Raw genomic sequence first — 21956 nt, 5'->3', positions numbered from 1 at the left:
TGCCGTGAAAAAGAATTTGCCCCCTTCCTGATTTCTGTGTTTAGATATTTATCACACAAAGATTTCAGTTCATAAACCCAATTTTTATATCATAAAGGGACACCCCAGGGAAACAGAAAATGAAATTTAATCTATTTAGACACAAAGAAAAACCCAAACCTACCTGTCCTTATGTGAAAAAATAATTGCTCCCTGAACCTAATAATGGGTTGTGCCGCCCTTGGCAGCAATAACTAAAATCAAGCATTTGTGATAATTGCTGGTGAGTCATTCACAACGCTGTGGAGGGTTTTTGGCCGACTCTTCTTCGTATTGGAGGGTTTTCAAGCATGAACTGCCCACTTAAGGTCACACCACGGCATCTCACTTGCATTCAATCCGGACTTTGACTTGGCCACTTCAAAACCTTAATTTGGGGGGGCGGAGGGTTGCCACCCAGAAGTGGACTGGCTGGTGTGTTTCGAATCGTTGTCCTGCTGCATGATCCAAGAGAGCTTGAGTTTAATGGTGTAACCTGATTGTCGGACGTTCTCCTGGTAGACAGCAGAATTAATTGGCCCATCAATCACAGCATGTTGTCCCTGTCCTGAGGTAGCAAAGCAGCCACAGACCATCACACTGCCACTGCCGCCCTTCAAATGTTGGCATAATGTTCTTTTTATCAAATGCTGTGCCATTTTTATCCCAGACGTAACGGGCTGCACATCTTCCAAAATGTTTTGACACATCAGTCCACAGAATGTTTTTCCAAAAGTCCTGAGGCTCGTTCAGATGTCTTGAGGCAAATGTGCTCTTTTTGGACAGCAGTGGTTTTCTCCTGGAAACGCTCATGGATGCCATATTTGGCGAGTGTCTTTCTTATGTTAGAGTCGTGAACGCTGGCCTGAACTAAGGCCAGCAAGTTCTGGAGTTCTTTGGGTGGTGTTCTAGGTTCTTTTGCAACCTCCTGGATGAGTCGTCATCGCACTCTTGGAGTAATTTTAGCTGGTCGGTCACTCCGGTTGCCACTGTTCCCAGTTTTATCCTTTTGTGGATAATGGCTGTGACAGTGGTTTGCTGAAACCTCAGAGTCTTGGAAATGGCTTTGTAACATTTTCCAGGCTTATAGATTTCAATAACTTTTTCTAATTTCTTTTCTAATTTAAAATTCTTCGGATCGTGGTATGATGGGTTTGTTTCTTGAGAGCTTGTAGGCTACTTCACTTTGTCTGACAGATTCAATATATGTGATTACCTGATTCAACAAATGTGGGGCTATACCTGTGAAAGTGAACTCATCTTTCCCACATTCTGTCGTCAGTCACAGTTTGTTTGTGATTTAAAAAGGGGGTGGGCAATTACTTTCTCACTTAGGGAGTTGGATTTTTTTTTTGTGCCTTAAATTAAATTCACATTTAGAAACTGAATTTTGTATTTCCTTGGTTAGTGTCTGTGTGATATTAAAATTGGTTTGATGAACTGAAACCTTTGTATGTGATAACGCAGAACACAGAAATCAGGAAGGGGGCAAATCCTATTTCACAGCACTGTATGGGGAAGAATTGTGATTGAGCCCACAGTGTATAGTGTCAAATGAAGTGGAATTCTTACAAAATCACTGGCATTAACAGAAGCGCCACTGTCGCACAGAAGTTTCACACTGGATGAGCAGCCTGCCATGACTGTGGAGAAAACAAAAGTCATCCAGTCAGTCAACTATATTAACTACTAAGAAACACACATTCTTGAGTAATAGCTAAAATGCTCAACAAAAATAATATCTTTATGCTTATCATTGTTAAGTTAGTCCTTTAATGAGATGTGTTTTGTTCTGAACAATTAGCATTGTCTGCTAGAAGTGAGTTAATGCAGTTTGCAGGGTATAAACAGACAATGACACAGAACCTTACCAGCATCATGTAGAGCTGTTCTTCCTTGAAGGTCCACATTTCCAACTGGACAGTTATGCTAAAAAAGGAGAACACAAGCTTACTAGAGCTAATAAAACACTACAACAACAATTCATCTCAACTTCATCTTGCACTTAAAAACAGTGGTGAACTGGCATTAATGACCATCTTGTACAACAGGGGTGTCAAACTCATTTTTTTGTCACGGGCCACTTTGGAGTTATGGCTTCGCAGGGCCAATGTAAAATATCAACATGATTTCTTGCCCATGATAATTTGACATTTCGGTTCAGATTTCAGCAACGATCATGAAAGTTGACACACATGATTTGCTCCCATGAGCCACATAAAATGACGTGGCGGGCCGGATGTGGCCCCCGGGCCTTGACTGAAGTCTGGGTCCTCACAGATTAACGACTGTCATCACAACAGCATTGGTCTCGACAGAACAGGCAAGTAACCTTGTGACTGTGAGCTACATATGATTAATGCAAACCCCTCCGTGAACCGTCACCTTACCGTGGTGGAGGGGTTTGTGTGTCCCAATGATCCTAGGGGTTAAGTTGTCTGGGGCTTCATGCCCCTGGCAGGGTAACCCATGGCAAACAGGTCCTAGGTGAGGGACCAGACAAAGCACGGCGCCAAAGACCCCTAATGATAAGAAAAATATATGGACCTGAGTTTCCATTGCCTGGACGCGGATCACCCGAGTCCCCTTCTGGAGCTAGGCCTGGAGGTGGGGCTCGTTGGCGAGCACCTGGTGGCCGGGCCTACACCCATGGCGCCCGGCCAGGCTCAGCCCGAAAAGGCAGGTCCCCCTTCCCATGGACTCACCTCCTATGGGAGGGGCCAAAGAGGTCGGGTGCAATGCGAGCTGGGCGGATGCCAAAGGCAAGGAACTTGGTGGTCCGATCCTCGGCTACAAAAGCTAGGTCTAGGGATGTGGACGTCACCTCTCTTGCAAGGAAGGAACCCGAGCTGGTGTGTGAAGCAGAGAAGTTCCGACTGGATATAGTCAGACTTGCCTCCACACACAGCCTGGGCTCTGGTACCAGCTCCCTCGAGATGGGATGGACTCTCTTCCACTCTGGAGGGGCTCAAAGTTGAGCTGCTTCTCCTCCACATCGAGAGGAGCCAGATGAGGTGGCTCGGGCATCTGATTAGCATGCCTCCTAGATGCCACCCTGGTGAGGTGTTCCGGGCATGTCCCACCGTCGGAAGGCCCCGGGGATGACCCAGGACGCTGGAGAGACTATGTCTCCCAGCTGGCCTGGGAACACCTTAGGATCCCCGGGAAGAGCTGGGGAGAGGGACATCTGGGCTTCCCTGCTAAAGCTGTTGCCCCCAAGACCCGACTCCGAAAAGATGGATGGATGGATGGGTTACCAATAAAGCTACAGTGGTCGAATAAAACAGACAAAACAAGAGCAAAATTACAGAGTGCGCCTCCCGAATAAAGTGAACATGACTAAAACCATGTCTTTCTACATTTATGTCTGCCGTCCCACTTTTGACACACAATCCCACAGCTCAATCTCAAATCAAATCAGGGTCATGTGACTTTTGACTTTCAAAATATATTCTCACATTCCAGTAAATATAATTGAAATATTACATGAACTCTAACCTATTTAGCAGGGCTCGACAACGCGCCCAATATGCTCACAAATGCTCCCATTTTTTTTCAATGTATGCCAGTTAAAATTTCATCCAGTCACATAGCACGAATGTGTGTTTAAATGCTCCTACCAGAACAAAAAGTGAAGGCGCTTCAACTCTGTGCCCTGTCAGTCTGCACACATAAGCGTCAGGTTAAATACTTCCTGGCTTCCTGTAGAAATTAAATAAATATCGAAGTCTGGATGAGTACCAGAGTACTTTGCCATCTTAACTGCCGTCTAATTGAAACAGCTCTATTTTGTTTATCAAGAACAGCTTTCGATTCAACTTGCTCCCAATCACTGAGGTGTTTACGGCCTGCTGCGCATTTTGGCAACGGGGATTGCAGGCTTATCTATTTTCAGTGGTACATGTGGAATTGTAAATGCTGTTAGGTACTATTACTGTTGTAAAACACATTATGCATATGGTTTGCTGGGTTTCCAAATATCAAGTGACCGCTCGTTTAAAACGCGGAAACGGATGTATTTGTTGCAGGCGGATCACTTGGATCAGTCTTTTCATAAAACAGGCAGATGCTTGTGATTGAATATTTGTATTATCGTTTATAATACACTCAACCTTTGTGGTTCAAAAGGATAGGGTCATAATGGGAACATGGCATTAAACATCGACACCTATTGCGTTCGGCGAGGTGGGGTGCATTCAAATCGAAAAATTTCAAACTCAAAGAGAAAAAGTCCCTCTAATGCAAAAGTTGGTGTAGAGTCCTGTTTCCTATCATTATATGTGAAACATAAATTGCATAAGCAATGAAATCTGTCACAGACTGGTACAACAAGTTTGACATACACTTTAGAAAGGAATGGCTCAAAATACCTGCAATTATGTTATTAAAATTAATTAATCCATTGATCGATCCATTTTCTATACATCTTATCCTCACTAGGGGTGCAGGTGTGCTGGAGCCTACCCCAGCCAACTGTGGTAGAGAGATGGGGTACACCCTACACTGGTCGTCAGCCAATCGAAGGGTACGTAAAGACAAGCAACCATTGACACTCACAGTCACACCTTGGGACAATTAAGAGTCTTCAATTAAACTGCCTTTGGTGTTTTTGTGGGAGGAAAGAAGAATATGCAGAGAAAACCCACATAGGCGCAGAGAGAACATGCAAACTCTGCACTCAAAGCCTGAGCACAGATTGGAATCTACAACCTCAGACCTGTAAGGCAGATGTGCAAAGCAATCATCCACCATGCGGTCGTTATTAATAATAATTAATTAATTGTAGTCATCTATGTGAAGACGCTGATCATGTTAGTGTTTTGACCATAATGATCAACAACGACTTAATGGGGTAGGAAACAAATATATTCATCCATCCATTCATTATCTGATCCGCTTATCCTCAAGAGGGCCGTGGGCGTGCTGGAGTCTACCTCAGCTGTCTTGGGGCAGTAGGTGGGGTACACCCTGAACTGGGTACCTGCCTTTGTTGGAAAACAGCACATATTTCAAAGTGACAGTGCAGAAATCACACAAATAATGATTCAGTTACCGGTTTGGTCGGTAACGTTTCAGAAAATAGTCAAGAAAAAAATGCCCATTACTGTCTTCCAATGTATAAGGTGATGTTAGCCAACATTTTATTTGGGTTGTTTTCAGAGAGGTGTACAAATATCTGAGCTTAAATTTACTGTTGAGAGGCTTTAAATTCCAAGCATTTGGACAACTGTAAATTAAACACGGTCCCTAAATGATGAATCAATTTTAAAAATAAGTCACTCAGTGACGGTGTGGATGTGGGTGTGAATGGTTATTTATCTCTATATGTGCCCTGCGATGACCAGTTCAGGGTGTAGTGTGCCTTACGCCCAAAGTCAGCTGGGACAGACTCCAGCAACTAACTCTCCATGACCCTGTTCAGGATAAGCGGTGTTGAAAATGGATGGATTGATGAATTCTAAAAACAATTATTGATTAATCATTGCACCCCTAAAATTCACAGGAAATTACAATGTCGACGAGCTCACACACTCACAGGACTTATTCTGTTGTATGAATGGCAATGGATGGACATACAGGTTTACTGTCCCATCTGCATTATAATGGAAGTGCATTTAATTGTTCTTTCTTTCACAATATGTTGCTGGCAAAATAATATCAAGATAATAAGCTCGTCATGCCATTAGCACTCTTCACTGTCTCTTGACCAAATGTACCATGCAAAAAAAATCAACATTCACAAACATGCAAGCGCTCACAAACTGCTGACATTGTAAATAGAAAGTGTATTCCAATTTTGTAGCTGTTACAGAAAACTTGCCAAAAGCATCTATTTTTGCTGGTTGGCAGTGAAATGTGAGGCACCTTGCATGTCAAGTTAGGTCAAGTGGGGCTATGATACTATGCATGCGCATTTCAGCCAGCAAATTTAGTCACCACAAGACATACTATTCCACTGTCGTGAAGAGGACCTGCTTATGACAGCCGTCAGGTCAGAAGGAGGCCTAATGTTGCTGGGTAGTTTGCTCGTGACCACAGACACCCTCCTATCCCATACGCACTATAAAAATCTTCTTCGCACTGGCAACAAGGGCCAAAATTGAGCATCATGATCAAATGACCATGGGGGAGGTGGGAATGGGTTTAGCAGGGGGAGATGATGTTCGAGCATCTCGGGGGGATATCCTACATGACAATGATGAAGTTAGACTGTGGTAGTTGAGACTGAGCACGCTGGCATCGTGCTGGTATGTCTGGGGCAATGACGGCACCCAGAATGGGCGGCAGAGCTGTAAGGCTTGTCAACACTTTCGAAATCAACAGGCATGACCTCTGTCAAATCACTGCCACGTGGGAAAGGGAGGTTTAGGAGGGGGCAGGGGGACATTTCTATGAGGGAACAATACTGCAGCTCTTTGTAAACACAAAGTAAATGCATTCAGCAAGCACTGGCCACACGTGACAGTTATTTTTTCAAGAATTATTCAAAGGAGTTGAAAGGCCTCACTGTCAATTATAAACTTTATAATAGGCACAAAATGATGTTAGCAGCCACATCAAATATGGCGCGTCCTACGATATATTTGCACAAAGTGATCAATCCAGTGCAAAAGTTGTATCACAAACTAAAAGGCATTATTTGGACACTTTTTTGAAAGGTATTCATTTATTATTGTGAGTTAACAATGCTATATATTTGCACTGCATTGCACACAATGATGTACATGTACTGTATGTAATTACCGGTATTTGCAATACCTTTAGGGCTCATATAGTGCCATTCAAAATATTCGAGGGGAAGTCAACCCCCAATTTTCTTTTCAATAATATGTTATATGCGCCTTCACTAGTCACAACACGGCATTATGATTAATATTGTATTCGTGAAATATGCTTCACCATCTCCGGGGCAGCTATGTTGCCAGTTTCTGTGGGCTGAAAATGACATCACAGTTGCTCAGGGCTCAGGTAACGACCAATCATGGCTCAACTGTTTTCTGATGCCAAACCATGATTGTTTGCAACTGTGATGTCATTTTCAGACGACAGAAAATGGCAAATTGGCCGCCCCCTGTGATGAACAAAAACGGCTGGACTTTTACTGCTTAACTCAGATTCCAGAGAAGCGCGATACTAATTACAATGCCTTGTATAGACTCGAGTCGCTGATGGTGTAGTGGTACACTCTTGTGAGTGGGCAGCATGGGATGGGTTCCCCTCTCAGTGACGGTGTGGATGTGGGTGTGAGTGGCAGTTTGTCTCTATATGAGGACTGTAACTGACTGGCAGTTCAGGGTGTAGTGTGCCTTCCAAAGTCAGCTGGGATAGGCTACACCCCCCCCCCCCCCCACCCCGTGACCCTGTTTAGGCTACGTGTTGATAATGGATGGATGGATGGCTGGATGGACTAGTCGGGCTGCATAAAACATCATATTTTCGAAGAATATTATTCTTAGAAATACATTTTTGGGTTGACTTCCTCTTTAAGACTCTTGTGTTGGATTGTATTGGATCGTGCATCTGTACCCAGTTAAGTGTCCAGGGAGTATACATCAAAAGGGAAAGGAATGGACTGACAAAAAACATTTGGCAACCCATCATACAAATGATAAAAAAATAACACCAACTTGACCATACCTGAAGGAGTTTTTGCACACACAGCGAATGGCCATTTCTTGAAGCGAGATGAAGAGCATTTTTACCTAAAGTGTTAAATCACAAATAGGAAAGAACCACCATTAGGAATTGTTTAGATATAGAAATACCCTTATTATAAAAATATTTTCACTCCGGGGCAGCAGACAACGCTTTGATTTGCAGTTATATTATGTTTAAAGGCAAACTAAGATTGAAAATAAGAGCAAACGATACCCTCATTAGTTCGAGGTTGCATGATGTGCAATATGGAGGAACCTGTGTGAGGGTATATTAACATATGTTTATTATATCGTTGACTGTCATAGCAGGTAACTATGGACAAGGTTGAGAGTGGAAAATAATTTTAGTATGCACTGGAGTCATAAAGGCCTATAAGGAGGCAGCACAAAATCAAGAGGCAAATAATATTTCCTCTGGAAAGCTGACATACTCAGCCAAAGATGCACAGACCCTTCCGGGTACACCCAGGTATAATTGCCCTCGTCAATTACAGTATACAGTAATACCTCGTTTTTCGTGGATAATTGGGTTCCGAACCCTCCGGCCCCGCCAACCCTCTCCTCCGCGAAAGGCGAAAAATCACGACGTAGGATTTGCCCCATCCCCCTCTCGGTGTTTTCGTGTATGTACTGTTTGCATACAGTTAAATGTAAACTGCGATTTCACGGCTGTTCCGCAGTATGTTAGCACGCTCTGTTGGTGGAGGTGTGTGACTACAGGCAGGTGACAACAGACCAGTTATGTCGTTGTCCGTCTGATGATTGATCTTATTGCAAGAAGGAAACATCACAGGTACCAGCATGTTTAAAATATGTATTTGTACTTTACATATTTGAGACCAAGATTACAAGCGTACACGTACTTACTTAAATCTTTGACAATAAAATTAAACAGTAATGCCTTCTTGCGTTGGTGGCGTAGAAGGCAACTCTCACTTGACTGGTAGGCTGGAAGCACTGGCAGTGTCGGTGAGATTTGTAATTTGGAGAAAATCATAGTGATGGGTAGCAGTATGATGTTCATCTTGTCTTATGATTTGATGAAATTGGTTTACGGTTTCTTTTTTTTTTTAATCAGACAGCGGTCTTTGTTTAGTGAAGAAGGGGAAAAAAACTCTTACCAAGTTGACAGTTTTGGCTGTTATCGCCTGAGCTGTCAGTGTAAAGGCTGCGAACTACCCCCTCCCTCCTACTGCCGCCAACGTCAAAGCAATGTGTCCCTATTGATGGTGCTATCTCTGACAAGCGGACTAACACATTCTCAAACGGCTAGGATGCCTGAATCCAGAGGGCGGCAAGAGGTTGGAGCAGAGTTTCACTAATTTAAAAAAAAGTTAGCGCTTGAACAAAAAAAAAGTTATCGAACGCAACTCTAAGATACAGTATGCGAGACGGTCAACAGACTGGCAATGAGCCACTTGTGCTTTCATTGGTTGATGTCGTGCCGGGAACCAATCATGCGCCTTGTTTGAGTGAGCATGTAAAAAATCCTCTGCGTCACGTCAGCTCTTTCTTCGGCATGTAGGGAAACTTCTCTCCCCGCATCAACATGAAACAAGTCTTTCCGTAAAATGGGTGCCGATTTGGTGGTTTGTTTTAACTCATTCAGTACCAGCCAATTCTGGACCAAGTCTGAAAAGACGTTTAAAAACGTCTTTGGGAGTGAATGAGTTAAATTGATTTTTTTGTTAATGTTGGGGAAAGAAAATAAAACAACAACACTTAGCCCGCAAAAATTGTGGCGCGAAGTAACAAGGTACCACTGTATATAGTATAATCAGATAGACCTTTGAACTTAATAGTGCAATACTGCACATCTCAAAGTTGCAGTCAAGTAAGATTCTTTAGCTGTTCATCAGGGTCGAAACACTGTACAGAAGTATGGTAGTATACTGGCGCCACTCAGCAGGGACTCACCAGTGGCATCAGTCGCAGTGACATCAGCACCGTGCGAAAGGATGAGATTGAGACAGTCCAAGTGTCCTCGTGTTGCAGCCAGATGAAACCTTGATACAAGATACAGAAAGATAGGATCCGCAATGAAGCCGTGGCAACAAGGAAAACATGTCAGATAGTCTTCCTTGTTCAGCTGTCACTTTCAATATGTGTACAAAGTGTATAGTCTCCTGCACTTTCTCAGGCCTTTGAACCCTTTTTTTGTGGTATGAAATTGCTTTGGAGGAAAACAGTGATCAGCATGCTAAAAATATAGTGCAATCAAATACACAACTGTCTTAAATGTCTTTCATCACCACTTTGCACAGTAAAGATTTGTGACTCTCAGCAAAGCATTATGTACTGTGTAAACTGACCTCAGTCCATAACACATCAAGTCACATGAATCTGTTTATACACTAACCCCAAGGATTCTGCCAAGGCGACAGCATGGCTGTCGCCTCAACACCCATATGAGTATTAAAAGCAGTGATAATGGCCCAGAGACGTTGATTTTTCCCCACCTCACTAAGTAAACACCTCAAAAGCAGAAACTAGTTTGGGGGAGCTATAAGTCATTTGACTCCACACAAAGAATGTTAAGACACCACAGTGTTGCCAAGAATGTTAATAACTGAACATAAAGATATCCATAAAAGCTGAAAAGAGATACATGCAGCTGCCCAACATATCTGCTTCATAAAAGGGCTAAACATAATTCTGGGCTTCAAGACCGCACATTCAGTGATGTCATGTTGTCATCCCACGGGTTATTTGGGCAGCTTCAAGGTAGGCAGTGCACAGGTGGCTATTTTTAGCTTGACAGAGACCAGTTAACCAGAGTTAAATACTGTGCCTGAACCTCTTGAGGATGAGGTGGCACCTTCAATAACAGAGTCGTACACCACATCACAGACTCGAAAATGTGTGTATTAAATTAGATTAGGTAACTCTCATAAATTAGATTTGGTAACTCCCATATTACTTTCACATGACCCTCGCAAAGCTGACATTTTTTCCCCTCTCAGAGACCAAAGCAAGACTAATAAGAGAAACAGATAAACAACCTGACTGAGATTTGTTGTTTGTGTGGGAATGTATTTTGAGTGGTGAAAAATAGCTGTTGGAGCCTCTTCTTCTTTGTGACATGCCAACACACCCATGTAGTTAAGAGACCTCTATACACTTAAAATACATCACTTTCAAAAACATTTGTTCCCAATAAACAGTAAGAATGTGAATGCAACACAATACCGTTTACTTGAGACCTACACTGTCCAAAATAATCCGTCATGTTTATTACATGTTGAGTCCACGGGTTGGCCCAGACGATTTACTCCAGTAATGTACTGGATATTTCCACTGGAACAACTTTAGTAACTTGAACTGGAAAAATCAGTGGCTTAGCTGTAAAATACAATGTTAAATATATATATTTTTTTAAAAAGACTTCTTTATTCTACGACAACCGAGTAAGCTATGTTGTCGAAGTGCCGTGCCTCGAATTGAAATATGCTCAATTCAGGAGCGGCCTCACTGTGACATCCAATAGGAGATGTGCTGGCGGAGTGGCTTCTGAGTGCTATAAGCAACAAATGAATAAAAGCATGAATGCTAATTCCTAGTCGGCCGTGAAGCAAGTAGTTACACAGGGTGGTGTCGGGCCATATGTGGGCAGGCAACTGAATCCAAATTTTTACTGTTCATTTAATGAAAGTCTGTTGACATTTTCTGCTGTCTGTTGGTTCAGTGGATTGTCTATCAAGGACAAGAAGATCCTGAAAAGCATTGTCCACGTTTGCTCTAAAAGCACTGGGGTCAAGCAGTCAAGAGATCTGTGTTCCCTCTGGGAGAACCAGGTGAAAAATAAGGTAAAGCGCATCCTCAGCCAACATGACCATGTGCTGTCCGCACAGTTATTATGCACCTCTAAAGAGAACTAAAAGATGCTCCCAATTTTTTATTCCTTTTGCTGTCAGGCTATTGAATTATTTTCAATTATATTTTGTAAAAAAATGTTCTTATCATTGCTTATTGACCATCAAGACCTTTTTGACTTTGTATTTTTTTTTTTTTAATACAGGTATGTGTCATGTCAGATAACATTTTGCATGTTGTTGTGTGATTGACTGTGTTCCGGTGGACTGCAAAGGATTTGCCCTTTTAGGGATCAGTTAAGTGTCTGAATCTGAATCAGAATGCGCGCAGCATGCGCGCGGGGCCAGATTTAGTAGGGAATGCTCACATTTTGGGGTTGCTCCACCCACAGTTCAAGTCTGGCATGAGAGTGCAAAAATAATAGATTTGAGTGGACGGGAGAATGCGCTCAGCCAGGAAAGGCGTGAATCTTTTCTGTTTTAGCAACACAACAGAATACAGTATGGCCGCAAGTCTTCAATTCAATCTTGACCTTGATGACTACACAGACATTTATTGTTGTCAAAATAAGAAATAACTATTAATCCTGAATAACAAAGGGGATCACAGTGACGTATGTATGAAGTTGAACCAGTGAACATCTGAAGTGCTACCAAAGTGATTTTAGCAGCTGACTCATTGTGAGCGTTCGATCACATCTGTTCTTTTGAAGCAGGTGTGGCGAATCAGGCAACTAAAGCCACGGCAGGCATTAGCTGTGTTTACTCAGCTGGACGCCTAAATTAATTACTTCAACAAAATGCTAATCCATCTTGCAGACAGCCCTATTATTAACTAGTACAGATTGACAAACTAATACAACAAATGTAATTAATGGTTTAGCAGTTTGTAATTGGCTTCCCCCACAGAGAAGTCTTTAATAACCACCGGTCACCATTTTACATTCTTTCCCGGCTTTGGCAGTAGCCAGAATGCCATAGACATGTGTTGGTCTGTGGGTGGCACACTGAACTAAGTGTAGACCTGCTGAGTAGCAGTTGTGGTTAATTTTGTTTTGGGCAGACCAAGCAAAGGGGTGATCTATTTTCTTAATTAATTGCACGACTGTCTGTGTCCTATTTGTTGTGTTGTGTTATTTTTTATATTTTGACTTCAAAATGGCGCCGCGAGAGTGGCTGCCTTTCCAGCAGCCCCTATATTTTGTTGTTCTACTTCTTCCTTTCATAACTTTGCTGCTGTGAATTGGGAATTTCTCCATTGCGAGACTAATAAAGGTTTTCGTATTAAATTTGAATCCAGAACTCAGGTTACTGCATTTAGTTCTGATGAATTCTAGTACATTATTACGACAAATTTGAGAACAGAATGCTGGATGTTTTGTTGTTTTGTGCAACAGTGCTGAAAAAACAACTTACACAGATGACTGGAAACGTTTGAAGGAGGAGAGATTCGACAGCGATAAGCTATTAAAATCTTTTTCACACTGACCCTGGAAGAGACCAGAGATCGCAATATATTGGGGATTAAACTGAATCCATTTCATGAAACAGGGAGTTCAGTGTTTCTAGCTTTCTTTGCAGAAAACTGGGAGGCTCCCTGACAAAAAATGCAACCATGTAAAATATGGGCTTAAACAATGTCAACTGATTCCAATAATAGATTCCTTCTGAGGCAAAACATCTGTCAGACTTGATGTTGTGAACGCCACAACTTTTCTAAGCTGAATTTTTGGGCTGTCATTTCCTGTGAGAACTATCCAAACAGCCTCATGGCCAGTGTGGTCAAGCCTCGAGAGGCCACAAAAATTCTCAAGACCGACTCCTACACTGACCTCCAGAGGCAGATGGCCATTTAAAGGGGCATGTTGGGGAGATGTATAGATTATATTTTATATATATCAAGCGCTGTACTAGTGTTCAACTGTGATAGAAACATTTTAGGCAGCTAGAAGAAGGTTTAAAGATGAAATGTGAAACCTTATCCATAGCTGTGAGGATTTTATTGCAATTTTTAGAGGGTTAGATAGGGAGATGAAGCCTTGTGATCATAAAGAAAGGTGTCAAACTATTTCTGAGTAAGCAGTTAAGAGCTGAGCTCACCATTGTTGAAAATCCTATCTTTGTAAGAGAAGGAACAAGAAAAAGTTACTCTTAGTGTGTTGGTATTGAACTTGAAGTGTTTTGTCAAGGGTCTATTTTCGTTTGTCAACAGACTGTGACTGGGCGTGAGCTTGTCTGAGTATGGAAATGTGGGTGTCTGTTTACTTACGCAGAGCGTCCCTCCACATCAAGCTTGGTTGGGATGATACCCTTCTTGCTCAGAACAGCAGCCGCCTTGTCCACTTCCCCTCGCTCGACTGCCTTCATCAACCGATCATCGTACTTGTTCCAGTCTGTGTTCTGAGAATAACAACACAATACCATCAGTGATCTAGTATTGGACAGAAATTGATGGCAGAGTAGTTTAACAGTGCAAATATATTTAGCGATTAAGAGCTACAGTTCCTTTGTTTTACGACATTGTTATTATGTAAGGGAACAGGGCTACATGAAGCACCAACACATACAAAGCCAGTTTACATCTGAAAATACTGGCATACTCTCTGTACATTCGCTGAATTACAGGAACGGAGAATGTTTGCTGGATTTGGCCACCAACAAACCACCAAAAGTAAACATACTATGAATCATTCAGTCTAGTTTAATCACAGCGTTATTTTTGAACAGGGACGAAATGAAACCGAGAACAGCATTTACGACTTGTTTTTAGAAAGGAATACCTACAAAGTGCATGGAGGTGCATTTCAGCCAGCGGCTCATCTTGGGTGAGTGGAACTGGTCCTTGCACCGTGCTACCGAAAAGGTTGCCAGCGTTCCGGTTTTGAAAAACAAAAATGGAGCAGAAAAAAAAGTATAAAATTCTCCAATATGCACTCAACCAGTGAGTGCAAAAAAAAAAAAGATCAAAACAGCAGCAGAGGTCCTCTTATGAAAAGGCTCATCCTCTGGAGTGGTCTTCGTTTGAGGAATATTCAAGCATTCCTGCGCTTCTTACAGGCTCTACCTGTAAATTCACCACTGCACAGCAGTCGATTCTTCAAGGGAGGATAAGGAAGAGTGGAAAAGGAGGAAAGAAACAGAGGTGGAGAAGCAGTAGGGCCAGCCCCTGCCAGCCTTGGGACCTGCCCTGGCCGGCAACTGCAACTCCTCCTCAGGGGGGAAAGTCAGCTCAGCTTGGCTACTTCTCAACTCCACCGAATGTCTTCCGCAACACTCGTCAAAATCTTCCACGAGTTGCCTTACTCTGTTTTCTTTCGGACAGTCTTCCTCCCTCTCTCTGGACTGCTTTCAGTCTGCCTGCAGACACTGGAAGCGGGTTGCTTATTAAGAGAGCCTCTCTCTTTCCCAGCTTCTTTTCACCGTCAGTGGTCTCATACGCCTTAACCCCCAACAAATGGCAAGGTCAGTCAAGCTTAATGGGGTAAATATGTGGGCTCCCTGGTTTAAAATATCACTCCCTCCCTGGTAAATAGCAGCGGTGCAGACAGCCTGCAGACTGGCTACCTCTTTTTTTGACTTGCAAACCTCTCTATAGTGACTGATTGGAAGACAGGAGCCAAGAATACATTGTGAGCATTACTGCACCATGAGTAATGGCTATAGAGTCTCCACTCCCAGCACGAAAGAAGGCCATCCAAAAGACACCGCTTATATGACCACCCCCCACTGTGCCCCTTACTTGTTTCCATCTGAATATATTAATGTCAGAGGGGGATTGTGGTTTGCACATTTGAAAGGGTCCTGGCATTGACACTCATAGCACATTAGTTGGGCAAATGTTGCTGTTGACCCGTCCATCTCGAGAGAGAGAGGTGCTTTCACAAAGCCCCGTGATCCGAGTTCCACGGTAGCAAGGTTAAAAGTCAGCCTTTTTACAACCAGCTGTCTGAGACTGCAGCCCAGTCGCATAATAATACCGCCACAGACGAAGAGTTCAAAGTTCACTTGATTAAGTGAAAAGTCACATGTAAAAATAAGAGTGAAAGGGATGAGGAGGGTATTTAACTGACACAATTTTCAGATCAGAGTGGGCTCGTGTTCCTGGCCTCTGCTCAGGCGTGGTGTCAACAGAGCAGCTCTGAGATCCACAAACATGCGCAATCCTCCTCCACGTGACATGTCATATGAAGGAAGGATTGGGTGTCAATTTACGAAAGCTGCTCACCCTAGCATGGAGACAAAGGTGCCAAAATGGCACCTAGCCACAACGGCATACAGTAGAACACTTTACGTAAATATCTCACATGGCTTGATTGTGTGCTTATTTGTTTGTCAGTCTGTTTATGTACTAGTCAAGAATAGGGCTGTTAGCAAGCAAAAAACAACTGAGTGAACTACTTTTGAGGAGAGCTGGTGCAACAGAGAAATACACACTTTTTCAGAGATCTTCTTCCATATCATATCCATTCATCACGGACACACGAACTAGTGATGTCAGAGCAGTTTGTCACGACCACATCCTATTTTGTAGTGGAAAGTCAACCACCGCAATAGAGGATGAGCAGAGCCAAGTGGAGTCATGGCAAGCGGAGAAGGTCCAGTGAAGTGGACAAGGGGGTTATGAGGCATTATCGGAAAACATAAGAGGTTGTAGTATGGACCAAAAATAAGATGTAACATATAAAAATTGAATTTGTTGAACATTACAAAATGCCAATGCACTTTTACTGGTGCATTAAAAAACAATATACAGTACACTACGGTACCTTGACCATCAAGAAGAATTTGTTGTATGAATGATCTTGTAAAATCACTCTATTCAGACCTTTAGGGGGAGCTCCCAAATAATTAAAAAAATGCAAACCTTTTTTGGGAGGGGACGAGTAATACTGTTGCACATGTTTACTACGTTGAAAAGACAGCTTTAAACTTGTCTTGTTTGCATGCATCTAAAGGTAGCATGCCATCATATCAAGTTATTTAAACGCAGTGACCTTGGCAACATCACCTGACACGTCCAAGGTGTTTAACTATTCACACATTCCTTTTGCCTGGAATTATTACAGCGTGTGGCTGCTATCAACCCCTCAGCACATGCTGTAACTCTTCACAACACCTCGGTTTCCTGCCTCTCGCCCAGCTGGACTTACGGGTCTCTAATGTCCTGATGGATGAAATCACTGGCAGCAAATAGAAAGTCAGTCATCTAATAACAGCCTACTGTCAGGACAGAAGCATAAAGCTGGAGGCTAATATGTCAACTGAAACTGCCAAACTACTGATGTTAAAGATGTGGTTTCACAAGGTTATGACGATGGTGGTGAAAACGTAGACGTCCACTGCATCTATCTATTTATGATCTATGACATACATTATTAAATGTCAAAGTTAGATGGGGAAGAGCTTGGCAGCTTCTTGAACGTGTTAGTAGTTTTAGTAATCATGCCTTTTCAAACTGATATAGGTTATATTTTATCAATCAATATCAACTATATCACATTTGTTTTGGTAGTAAGATTTGGGAATTTATCAAAACAGTTAAGAGTCAAAAATGGGTCAGTAAACAAGATTTGGCGATGCACAGTGCAAGCAACAGTTTTATTTTTTTGTTTGTTGATTCCATGAAAAAGACCAAAAATCTATCTTTCACTGAAGAAAATGCAATGTTAAAAGTCAATTTGAACTCCACTCTATATAGTAGTGCTACGGTATATAGGTCAAATGAAGGAAATAATGCAAAATGTGGGCACTAACATCCACCTCACAGTTCAGAGGGAGTGGGTTCAAATCCGGGCTCCGGCCTTCCTGTATGGTGTTTAGATCCTTTCCCCATGCCTGCATGGGTTTTCTGCGGGTACATTCCAAAATCATTCATGGTAGGTTAATTAAATACTCCAAATTGTCCATCGGTATGAATGCGAGTGTGAATGGTTGTTTGTGTATACATGCCCTGCAATAGGGTGGTGGGTGACCAGTTCAGGGTACATGTGTGTACCCTGCCTCTCACTATGGGACAGGCTCCAGAAACCCGCAAGCCTAATGAGGACATAGGCTCCAGAAAAATGGATGCATGGATAAGTAAACTCTTATCTGTAACCAGCAAGAGGCTGTTGTTTCACTCAGATTGATTTTGCAGTCAAAACAAATATTCGCTGACTGATCAATGATGTTATTGATCGTTTCCGTGAAATAATACTTTATAAGTGTAGTGTTTCTCCACATAGACATTTACCTGGAGCGGGCCTCCACCAAAAAAACTTTGGTCGCCACAAAAACAAGCCACTCTGCTGCTTGTGTGGTTCTTGTGTGAGTCTGATACTATTACTGTACTGCCTTCCTTTGTGATACAATACTGTTAATTCAGCGACTCAAATGACTGAAGTATGAAACATATCCGTGTGTAAAATTTGGGTGGTTTCAGCTCAAACAGTATTGATCCCTTTCACCACTCAACAGGCACAATGGCCTCTTGTGACTTTTGACGACAGACTCGGTCCTGTTTTTGTTGTCGTTGTGTGTGTTTTGGCTTGGAAACACCACTCCGTGTGAGGCAGAGCCTGCGTATATTCGTCAGTGTCTTCTGAGTTTTGGATTATGCTGCTAAAAGATGTCTACGAGGAGCAAAGAGACCATGGCTACAGCGAGCCCCGCCACCACTTACTGCATATTACTTAGAACATAACTCCGTTAACTGAATTGTCCACAATTCTACATTTTAAAGCTGTGCAAATTATCTTTGTGAAAAAAAGAATAATTTAACATCAGACGGCCACCCCACATTGAGCCTTGGGGTCAGCTTGAGGCTTCTTCCGAAGCAGGATTTTTTGCTTGCCTCAATCGCCTAGTACAGGGGTGGCCAGCCCGCGGCTCTTTGGCTGGTTCAATGCGCCTCTCGGGCTTTCACACAACAAGCGTCGAAAACGCCTCGGCAGTGGCGATGCCGTGCAAAAAAACGCGCTAACTACACAGAACATACGACGTCAGCCTATCATCGCACCGTTACTTGATTGACATAGATGGAAACCAATCAGATGACTGCATCACCGCTCACGCGCAAACAACGGCGCTAAGCGCTAAGCTAGTCAGCAAATTACCTCTTATTTTAAGGCAGGGGTGCCCAATACGTCGATCAGAATCGACCGGGATCCAGCGAACTGGTCCCAAGTTGACCGCAAGGGTGGGAGGAGGAAATGGATGGGGGGGTGTTTGTTTGTATCTTTAGCTTTCATTCATTTTCGGCCTGTTCCCACTGTTGCTCATCGTAGTGTGTGTGCATATGTGCACGAGTGCGCGCGTGTGTGTGTGTATGCTTGCACGTGCGCGATCGGGTCGTTCGTGAGAAGTTGGTCGCTACAAATGTCGATCTTTGGCCAAAAAAGTGTGTGTGTGTGTGTGTGTGTGTGTGCACACGCGAGGAAGGGTATTATGTGGCTCTTTGCAGTAACACAGTAAAAAAATTGGCTCTTCGTCTCCGACTGGTTGGCCACCCCTGGCCTAGTACTTGCTCATGTGGGATTCAGTTAGTCGTATAATAAATGAGGGGTGCTATTACTCGTGATATTAAAGTGGTGTTTATATTACTATTGCAACAATTCAGAACACTATTGGGACTAATTTGAAAAAAATGTATTTCTTCAATAAAATAATGGGCATTAGAGGCCAGTATGCAGATGACAATAAGGTTTCAAATTACTCGAAGCCAGTGTTTCTCAAATAGTGGGGCGCGCCCCCTAGGTGGGCGTGAGGCTCCATCAGGGGCGGGGGGCACGTTTGACCTCGGGGAACATGCTTTTTTATTTTTTTACTGTCCTAAAATAACTTGCAGTTGCACCTCCACTACGTTAGAGGGCAGTGGTTCTCTCATTGGCAGAGTTTGCGCAGGGAGCATTCTCAGGGAGGAAATATGACGGAGGCGTATGTAGAGCTTGGCTTCAATGTGCCTGCGGTGGCAGACAACGGAAGATCAAGGTGCTTACTTTGTCTAAAAATGTTGGTAGCGGACAGCATGAAGCCAAATAAATTAAGGCGTCACTTAAAGACATTACACCCCAATCACGCTGATAAGCTGCTTGAGTTTTTTTTCAGCGAAAAAGTGCCGAATATTGCCAACAATCATGCCGCTTTGTGACTGCTACTTCAGTAAACCAATACTGTAATACAGGTCCTGGCTACACATTGAGCCGGAGCCGAGAGTTGCTGTGTCCTGCTTCAAACCTCGCTTCGAAAAGCTGTGCATTGCAAAATGTGCTCATTGTAGCATTAATCCAGACATCATCTTTGATTTATAAAAAAAAAAGCACAGATTATTTTATATATTTTTGTTTTGCTGGTTAAAGTTTTTTTTAAATATTGTGCTCCTGAGATAATGTTGGTGATTAGTTTGAATGCATTATTGTTTGTTTGTTTGTTTGTTTATTGAACATAAAACATATATACAGTAATAATTTGACAGAAAATAAGGTAGATTAAAAAAAGTAAAAAGAAAGAAATCAATCTTCATTCAACACAGTTATGTTCAAGGGAGTAGGAAGAAGTAAAAAACTTATCTAGTCCTACCCCGTTATGTGATTGTATCTAATAAATCATTTTTATATCAATCAGAAAAGTAAGAAGAAAGAAGTCTCCATTAAGGCTCATACTTTACCCTTAACCGTGATATTTTTACAACTTTTGGTTTGTATCGGGATTATATACTTCCACACCCTGACACTCTTGTGTCAATTTTCTCTTAAATTCATAATGGATATTTATATACCTTTCTCTATTTATCAACTTAGTTCTGATTTATCATTATATTTAATGTTTTGAATTTATCATTTTAACTCTGATTGATGTAGGTTGTTTGTACTATTTTTTTGAATTTGTTTTTTAACTCAGCAAGCGATTTACTCATTTTCAGGTCCGTTTCGAGATTATTCCACAGATTAACACCTTTGATAGATACACTTCTTTGCTTGATGTTTGTTCTTGTTTTGAGTTTTTTGAATAAGTTGGTACCTCTTAAATCATAGCTGCTTTCTCGAATTTCGAAAAACTTCTGAATGTTTTGGCAGAGCAGGTTATTGTGTGCTTTGTACATTAATTGGGCGATTTTAAAGTCAACCAGGTCATAAAATTTCATCGTATTTAATTTGATAAATAGTGGATTTGTGGGTTCCGTATATTTTGATCTATTAATAATTCGAATTGCTTTTTTTTGTAGGTTGAGAATAGGGAGTGTGTTTGTTTTGCAGGCATTTCCCCATATTTCCACACAGTAGGTCATATATGGTAATAATAATGAAGTGTACAATGTGTACAAAGATCTCTTATTTAGCACTTCCTTGGTTTTGTAGAGGATCCCTACGGTTTTGGCTATTTTTCTTTTTACGTTATCGATATGTGGCTTCCAACATAGTTTTGAGTCTATTACTAATCCGAGAAACTTGGTTTCATACGCTCTTTCTATCTCAATTGAGTTTACCATAATTTTAGCTTGGTGTTTGATTGGTCTTGTGCCAAAAACAATTAACTTCGATTTTTTCAGGTTAAGTGACAATTTATTTCTGTCGAACCAGTTTTTTAATTTGTTTAATTCGTTTTCTACGGTTGTCAGGAGCTGTTTCAGATTTATTCCAGAACAGTAGAAAGTTGTATCATCAGCAAATAGGACACATTTAAATTGTTTTGAGACCTTGCAGATATCATTTATATATAAGATGAATAGTTTTGGACCAAGCACTGACCCCTGAGGAACTCCGTGAGTGATTTTTAGTTGATTAGTTTTTTTATTGTTGAGTTGCACGTACTGATATCTGTTTTCTAAATAACTTTTTATCCATTTATAAGCTACACCTCTAATGCCATATCGTTCTAGTTTTTTCAATAATATACTGTGATCTATTGTGTCAAAAGCTTTTTTTAGATCTAGGAAAACCCCAACAGTAAATTCTTTGTTGTCTATATTAGTGGCTATTGCTTCCACAAACTCCATAACTGCCATTGAGGTGGTCCGCTTTTCCCTGAAGCCATATTGATTCTCACTTAACAGCGCATGCTTTTGTATAAAGCTATCAAGTCTGCGAGAAAATAGTTTTTCTAATATTTTTGAAAATTGTGGTAGTAGTGATATTGGTCTATAATTTGTAAACCGATGTCTTTCTCCACTTTTATAGATTGGAATAACTTTAGCAATTTTCATTTTTGATGGAAAGATACCAGCTTTGAATGACAGGTTGCATATGTGCGTGAAAGGTCGCACTACATATTCTATAATCTGCTTTATTATTGTCATGTCAATATTAAAGCAATCAGTTGACTTTTTATTTTTAAAAGTTTTTATAATATTTGATACTTCTTCTTGTTTTACAGCAGTAAGGAACATCGTGGAGGAGTTTTTTTCTACATATCTATCTATTTCAAACAAGTTTGTTGGATCAGGAATTTGTTTTGCTAGGTTACTGCCGATGTTGACAAAATACTCATTAAA

General features: G+C 41.7%; 1 protein-coding gene across 1 annotated transcript in view; it reads right to left on the bottom strand.

Moving 5' to 3' along the window:
* The window catches only part of uacab (uveal autoantigen with coiled-coil domains and ankyrin repeats b), a 49036-nt gene that overhangs the window by 13280 nt on the left and 13800 nt on the right, over positions 1-21956 (bottom strand). The window contains exons 2-6 of the mRNA XM_086106445.1: positions 13758-13888; positions 9594-9682; positions 7657-7721; positions 1890-1947; positions 1591-1661 (exon numbers count right to left, since the gene is read on the bottom strand). Coding sequence (XP_085962571.1) covers positions 1591-1661; positions 1890-1947; positions 7657-7721; positions 9594-9682; positions 13758-13888 — 414 coding nt within the window. The remainder of the gene's footprint in view (positions 1-1590; positions 1662-1889; positions 1948-7656; positions 7722-9593; positions 9683-13757; positions 13889-21956) is intronic.

The sequence above is a fragment of the Hippocampus guttulatus genome, chromosome 3, assembly GCF_054856545.1.
Source record: "Hippocampus guttulatus isolate MCC_2025c chromosome 3, RoL_Hgut_1.0, whole genome shotgun sequence".
In the NCBI taxonomy this organism is placed as follows: domain Eukaryota; kingdom Metazoa; phylum Chordata; class Actinopteri; order Syngnathiformes; family Syngnathidae; genus Hippocampus; species Hippocampus guttulatus.
Note: the sequence above shows the minus strand (reverse complement) of the source record. Positions and strands in the feature narration are given on the sequence as shown.